This window comes from Alosa pseudoharengus, unplaced genomic scaffold, assembly GCF_046254945.1.
Source record: "Alosa pseudoharengus isolate Yale_2024_CS ecotype anadromous, Long Island Sound unplaced genomic scaffold, YU_APseudo_1.1 YU_APseudo_1.1_scf_11, whole genome shotgun sequence".
In the NCBI taxonomy this organism is placed as follows: domain Eukaryota; kingdom Metazoa; phylum Chordata; class Actinopteri; order Clupeiformes; family Clupeidae; genus Alosa; species Alosa pseudoharengus.
Window position 1 is genome coordinate 16,807,939 of NW_027468576.1, and position 7,804 is coordinate 16,815,742.

Here is a 7,804-nt window from a genome sequence, read left to right on the forward strand (position 1 = left end):
CACACAGACAGACACACAGACTCAGCCGGGCTTGGAAATAACATGGTAAAAGAACCGCTGACCTGTGGGCCTGTAGCCAAGTGACTGTTTCCTGCTGAACAAACAAATCCATTCTGCTTCAATTCAGTTAATTCCCCTGTTCCTTAATTAATCTCCACCTCTCTCTCTCTCACTCCACCCACACACACACACACACACACACACACACTAGACCTACTTGACACTTTTTGGGAATTTTAATTGAATTGTTTGAGGGTTTTAAGTGTTTGGTTTCATCTTCTCAATATTACATCCTTTGAAGACTGTTCCGATAGAGACTTTATGGCATAAACTCCATGAACTCTCATAAACTCCACCACACCGAAGTTCAGTTTTGAATGCTGTTTGAATGCACATGTATGTGTTTAAGAGCAAGCGTTTGTGAGTTTATGTATCTACGTGAGTATCATGTATGTATATGTGTGTGTGTGTGTGTGGGTGTGTGTGTGTGTGTGTGTGGGGGGGGGGGGGGGGGTTGTGCTTGGGTCACCTCTTCCACTCTGTACTGCTACCGTGCCATGCTCCCTCTGGTGCCTGACCGTGCAGCGCTGTGCCGTGGCGCTGTGTGTGTGTGTGTGAATGAGTGGCGCGCCGCGCTCTAAGCGCTCGAGGCCTAATTGCATTATGGCAGATAAACGCGGGATTAACCCCCCGCCTGATGCTGCAACCTGATAATGCCCTATCCGACGGGATAATGCCCGTAAGCTAGCCGATGATGCTACTAGCTGACCGCCATCTTGCTCCCCGGGGGATCGGAGGAGACGCTGGCCACACTGGGAGGGGCACAAATTGGGGAGTGTGTGTTGCAGGAGTCTGGGAAGGGAGGAGGGTGATTGAGGAAGGGGTGGAGAAAGCATTGGATTGGTGTGGGGTTATGGGAATGATGGATAGATGGCCAGGGGGGGTTTTGTCTGCAACACATGTACCATTATTACACGGTGTTATTGTTGCCCTTTTTAGATTAGATTGACTGACTGTTAGTGGTCACACACACACAAACAGGTTTTGCATTCAGATATGATTCTTTGAGGTGTGTGTGTGTGTGTGTGTGGGGGGGGGGGGGGGGGGTTAACACTAGGATTGCAATTCCACATACATATCCATGGCTGTGGCCACGGCTGGATATGGTTGAAAATGTGCTAGCGGAAAGTGTGCTAGTGTGATAGCGAAAGCCATTAGTTCTGCATAGCGTAGTTTCTCATTAGCCATGCAATCAGTGGGGGAACCTGGCACTGGCAGTGATGGACAAAGTAACGTAGCGTCTCCCATGAAAACATATTAAACTCGCTAGAGTAGGCTGCTAATGAGATATGGGGCTAAGGGGCCACTGGATAGAAAATGAACCCTAAGCTGTAATAAAACCTTTCCCAGTGTTTTTCCTCAGATCTAGAAAGAGCCATAGAGAACTTGAAGTTGTGGTTATAGAGAACTCTACGTTAAATTGATTAAGAACCATGTAGATGAATTTGCATTTGACTGGTCAAGAACCATGAAGAGGATTGATTGCATTAAACTGAACTGGTCAAGAATCATGTAGGGGATTCAATGCAGGTAACTGGATAGGAACCATGTAGAGGACCCCCATACATTTGTGTGATCTCGAAACCATGTGGAAGGTTTGGTACCTTTAGCTGGCCAAGAACCATGTAGTGCATTTAACCACATGGAGGGAACTCTTTATTTAACTGGTCAATAACCATGTAGTCTAGTACTTGGATTCAGAGGGCACAGATGCTTGGGTTAGAGTGTGCTGGTTTGAAGAAGAATGGAGAAATCTTTGTCATTAGCCTATATCGTGAGATGGTCTAGTTACAAAGTTGGAAAGGGGCTAAGTATGCGAGTGTGTGTGTTGAACTGGAGGTTTTCATTTGAGTCTTAATGCCGTCCAAACATTCCCTCCCCCTCCTCCCCAAACTCGGGAAGGCAGAACCTGGCACCAGAACACCCCGATGTTCCACACGCACGTACTCTCAGGCGCAGGACTGCTGTTTGCACTGGATTTGGGCCTGGGCTGTGTTCTTTCAAGTCAGTCCAGTCCAAACACACACTCTTACTCACTCCGCACACATACATACACACACACACACACACACTCACACACACTCAGTTTCCACTCAAGAGACAGGGCCGGAAGCCCACACACCAGCTCTCCCTCTTCTTTTTCTCCTCTTCTCTCTGTCTTTCTGCTGTCTGCCTTTACTGTCTGTCTATCTTGTCTCTTTTCTTCTGTTTTTTCCATTTTCATACTTTCTCTTACATTCTTCTCTTGCATACTTAAGGCTGTGGTAGACACCTCTGTGTGTGTGTGTGTGTGTGTGTGTGTGTGTGTGTGTGTGTGTGTGTGTGTGTGTGTGTGTGTGTGTGTGTGTGTGTGTGTGTGAGAAAGAGTGGGACGAATAGCTGAAAGGGCAAGGTGAACCATGGCTGGGCCAGGGGATCAAAGCTGGATTTAGGGAAAAACAAAACACCTTTTCTTACACAGCACAAAATGTTTGTCTGAACTCAGTCAGGTGTGTGTGTGTGTCTGTCTCTCTAAGTCTGTATAATATAAGAGACAGCTAAAAAAAGACCTCAGTCACACTTCATTCCAAAGCCTATTTCTCCCCAGAGCCTTTTAATGCTTCATTAGTGTCTAGCTCTGTGCCAATTCTCTATCTCTCTCCCTCTCTCTCTCTATTTTTCTCCCTCTGTCTCTCCCTCTGTCTTTCTCTCTCTCTCTCTCTCTCTCTCTCTCTCTCTCTCTCTCTCTCTCTCTCTCTCTCTCTCTCTCCCCTTCTTTCTCCATTTCTCTCTCATTGGTCTTTCTCTTGCTTGCTCCCTCCCAGTGCCCCTCTTTGCAGAACTTCTTAAATCCACCCTCTTTAGCATCCGCTTCTGTGTCCTCTATTATTCTGTCTGTTTCATAACCGCAGTTTCTCATGCATCGTCTCGTTTTCTTCATGTTTTTCTTCTATCCTGCCCGCTCTCTTCCAAGGTTCCGCAAGTACACGAACAGCCATCTCGCTCTCCTTACATGTGTTCTCTCTTGTTCCATATTTGTCCCTCTCACGTTCTCTCTTTCTCTCTTGCTCTCCCCCCCCCCCTTCTCTCTCCTTCACTCTCTTTTTCTGTCTGTTTTCGGTCTCTGTGGGTTTGGACTCAGCGGGGTTGTGTTTGTGATTCCGAGCAAGCACTGCTCAGGATATGTAGCTGAATGGGGGGGTTGTTCACGAAGAAGTTTTGGGCCTTCTTGCCCCCCCCCCCACTCTTCTCTGGGGTGGGTGCACGTCTCTTGAACGCCCCCCCCCCCCCTCTGAAAGGCCCTCATTGAATGGTGGACCCCCTCTGTAGCCCGAGCCACCCCACCACCCCCTCACACTCACGGGGTCATTGTCAGGCCTGAATGGGTCTTTCAGGGGTTCCAGACGACTGGGCCGGACCACAAAGCCCAGTGTGGGGAGATAAATGGGCCTGCCCCAAGGCTTTGTGGGTCCCGAGATGTGTCCCCCCCCCCCAAAGGCATTCTGGGATTTTTTTTTTTAGGGGAGGGGGGCAGATAGAGGTCAGATGGGTAAAAGCATGGGCGCACACTGCCAGACAGACAGACTGATGGAGCCTCAAGGCAGTGGACGGACAAGAAGGAAGATTGACAGCACATGAGCCGTGTAAACAAACAGGGCCGGGACTGAAACAAACACAGCAGGAATGTGGCGGGCAGAGGCCCTGGCACTCCTTTTGTAGCTAGGTGAATAGGTTGGAGCTAGGAGTTCTGAAAGACTGATGGCAACCAAGACCGCCAACCAACCTTTAGTTTTGGAGTGTGAAAATGGTGAATTTAGGATTGTTAGTGAGTCTAATGAGTGAGCGTGAGTGTGGGCACTTTCATTAATACTGCTGCGTACAGGGCTGAAAATGGAAAGTGTTTTTTAGAACTGAGGCATAGATCTCTCGCTATCGCCCACTCGGTCACTCACTACTGTGTCTCTCTGACTTTTACACACACACACACACACACACACACAGAATTGTGTAACTGTCCCCTCTTCTCTCCCATCTGGTTCTGAAAAATGAATGCACTTTTGAGTGCCGCAACTGCTGCATTATCCATGACTTTCTGCTATTTCAGTTTCAGACCATGAATGACCGCTCTCGGTCTCTCTCTCTCTCTCTCTCTCTCTCTCTCTCTCTCTCTCTCTCTCTCTCTCTCTCTCTCTCTCTCTCTCTCTCTCTATCTCTCTCTATCTCTCTCTATCTCTCTCTCTCTCTCTCTCTCTCTCTCTCTCTCTCTGCACTCACCCCCCCCCCCCTCCTCATCTCATCCTTGTTCCTCTCCATCTCTCTCTGCAGGGTATTCCCCAGCTCCCTTGTGCCAAAGCCCTCTACAACTACGATGGCAAGGAGCCCGGCGACCTCAAGTTCACCAAGGGTGACATCATCATCCTGCGCCGGCAGGTGGATGAGAACTGGTACCATGGCGAGATGGGCGGCGTGCACGGCTTCTTCCCCACCAACTTTGTGCAGGTCGTCAAGCCCCTGCCCCAGCCGCCGCCCCAGTGCAAAGCGCTCTACGACTTTGAGCTGAAGGACAAGGAGGCCGACAAAGACTGCCTGCCCTTCTCAAAGGTCAGTGTGGGGTCAACCGACTCCACCACGTAGACCCCTCTGGTGCAAAACCTATGTTTTAGAAGATGTCAGGGTCCAGACCATTGTTTTTTGGACAGCTAAGATGCATTTTGGGTTTTGCATCGCCCACCTGTAGAGGTCACACAGCTAGTGCTGGTTTCTCAGAGGTCCTTTTCATTCTCTCTGTCCCACAACCACACAATGTCCCTGTAAGAAAGAGGGGTGCAATGGAGGCTTGTGGTTGAACCTTGAGTGTGTGGCGATGGCCCCAAACTCCTGGATAAGTGCTGGTGTGTGTGTGTATGTGCGCGTGTGTTTGGAAAGGACAGAGTTGGTTCTCACTGACGCACTCACCGTCCACCCACGCTCCCACTTAGAATAGCTCCCTCACTCAAACACACCTCTTTGACGCCTCACAAAAGACGTGGCCACCACCGCCAGCTCAGCCACTCTCACATCCAGCAAACAAATCCGTGACGCAAACGCCTGAAGTTCCATATTTATGGGAAATGCAACAATTCTCCTTCTCCCACTAACAAGAAATCTCCTGTACTCTTGTACTCTTTCAGCTCATTTGCTGCTTTGAAGGAGCAAAAGTGATTTAAACCGGAAAACAACTCCCTAGATGAACTGTCCCAGTATTAGTTTTTCTCTTCTGCTTTCCTCTTCTCTTGTTAAGGCCCTGTGCGTCTGGATGTATATTACCATTGTTTAGGTTTCCTCCATTTTATTGAACTCGTTTTTAGTTCTGCCTATTAAGCACAAAAGACATCCAAAGTAAAGAAATGAGAATGCTTTGAAAAGATATTACATGGAATTGCGCCTTTTTAAATAAAATATTATACTTGCCTCGGTCTGATTTATAGAGAGGAAGAAATATTCCCAATTAGCATTTTAAATGATGTTCACCCCCCCCCTTCTCTCTCTCTCTCTCTCTCTCTCTCTCTCTCTTTCTCTTTCTCTTTCTTTCTCTCTTTCTCTCTTTCTCTCTTTCCATTGCTTTCTCCTTGTTTTTTCAGGATGATGTTTTGACTGTGATTCGTCGTGTGGATGAGAACTGGGCTGAGGGCATGCTGGGAGATAAGATTGGGATCTTCCCCATCTCTTATGTGGAGGTGAGCCTAACGAGACCACTCTGAATCAACACACACTACCCCCAAAAAGCTTCACAGCTGCAGTTTTATGACGATGAATGATGAAATAATTGTATAGAAAACTTTTCTGAATGGCTTGTGCATCACTGTCTGTCAGTACCAAGTTCTTCCTCCACCCAAGGAGCCACTGGCTTAGCCACTAAGTGCTGCCTGAATTGGACTGTGATGGTGAAGGGTGACAGAAGGGCAACATTTACACACCAGAAGAGATGTCTGGCCCACGCCACTTGTTTGCGTCAAAAGTCTCTGTGGTATTTATAGGGTGCACCTGTGGCCCTGCCGGCAGGGTGCCAGCGTCGAGCAGAAGGGGAGAAATGTGGCTCATCTTCACAAATAGCACTTTTAGCAAGGCCCTTGTGGATTCTCTCTCTCTCTCTCTCTCTCTCTCTCTCTCTCTCTCTCTCTCTCTCTCTCTCTCTCTCTTTCTCTTCCCCCCCCCCAGATCTTTCTCTATCTCTCCCTCCCTCCATCTCTCTCCCCCTCCCTCCATGCCTTACAAAACCAAAGAAGCCCTACTCCTTTCTCAGCACCAGGTAGTAGACGGCGTTGCCCATTTGGAGCCCCACCTGTTGTCCACACGCTAGCGCTAATGTAGCGAAAGAGCATCTAAAAAAGACTTCTAAGGATAGGGATAGAAAAACGACCCAGGCTGTCAGAATTACCTGCTGTGGAAATGGCTGCAGCGAAGCAGGCGGAAAGTGTTTTTGGAGTCACACACTTGTCATACAGATCACAGAAGGTAGTGTGTATGTGTGTGTGGAGGGGGGGGGGGGGGTCTCACAAAAGACAGAGCAATTTAGCCCAGCCGCAGGCATTTTCCACCTGAAAGCTTCTGTGAGGGGACAGGCGCCGACTCGGTGACATCAGAACTGACATCTGCGCAGTCTGGAGGGAGGAAAAATGGTGCCATTTCCACCTGTTTTGCTCGATTTTTTTTACACAAAAGAGGGGCGTAGACTCGAATATAGATGTGGCTTGGAATGAGTCAAGCACATTTCGAATTGCTTGTCATCAGGATGCAGCCTTTCCCTACTGGGGAATTAGTTGCGCTAATGGCCCGATTTTCACACCCATGCGTGTGCTTGTAGGGAATTTAATAGGCCACACTTAGGTCTTCTCCTGTCTTTCTGAACAGTGAGGTTTACTCTGAAGGCTGCATCATTGCCTCTCAAAGCTATTATATGTGTATAACTAAACCACGAGTAGACCAGGGTCCATAATGACAAATATCATTAATAATGAATGTAGTGCATTTATTTTTAATGTTCCTGATTTTCAACGGGGGATCATCTGACTCCTATGTAGTTTCTTTCTGTCCAAATGGTGTTCCATTTCTGTATCATCAGGATCAACCCTGAGAATTTACATGTCATTTTTTGGCAGATGCTTTTGAGCATTGGTGGATGAAGGGCTTTTATGTAATTGTGCTCATTTTCAGTGAAGGAATGTGACTAATTCCTAGATTCTATGCACAAGTGATCCGCAGGGTACAGAACCAAATGGATCAACCCTGAGCATCGGTAGATGTGGAGGTAGTGTGCATGCCACGGGGAACTGTAGATGAACCCAAACGTGCTCGTCCCCTCTCAGCCGAGTGAAGTAAGCGCTGCACTTAGAAGCCTTCGTGTCTGTTCAGAAACCAGCGAGCGAGCGAGGCACTGAGGTAGCCCTGTAGCTCCAGGCCATGTGTGTGTCGTGGTGCTCCCTCGATCATTAACTAAAACCTTTTTTAGTCTTTCGCTTTGATTTTTGGCTTCACACATTAAAGCCTACTACACCCTCACCCTCCCCCAAGTGCGCACACACACACACACACTCCCTATCTAGCCCCCTCGCATCAGTGCTAAGCATCTTGCTCTGAAGTCGCACAGGTTTTTGAAGTGTGTATGGAGGTCTCTCTCTCCTTTTTTCTTTCTTTCTCTCTCTCCCTCTCCTCCTTCATTCACTCTCTTGCTGTCTTTCTATTTTGTTTGGTTCTTTCTTTTGCTGTATTTTTTTTCATGTCTTTT

The 7,804-nt window shown here is 48.0% G+C and overlaps 1 protein-coding gene across 1 annotated transcript in view; it reads left to right on the forward strand.

The window, feature by feature from the left end:
* sh3rf1 (SH3 domain containing ring finger 1) overlaps positions 1–7,804 on the forward strand; it is a 53,863-nt gene that overhangs the window by 18,855 nt on the left and 27,204 nt on the right. Inside the window, exons 3-4 of the mRNA XM_076278155.1 lie at positions 4,366–4,641; positions 5,661–5,756. Coding sequence (XP_076134270.1) covers positions 4,366–4,641; positions 5,661–5,756 — 372 coding nt within the window. The remainder of the gene's footprint in view (positions 1–4,365; positions 4,642–5,660; positions 5,757–7,804) is intronic.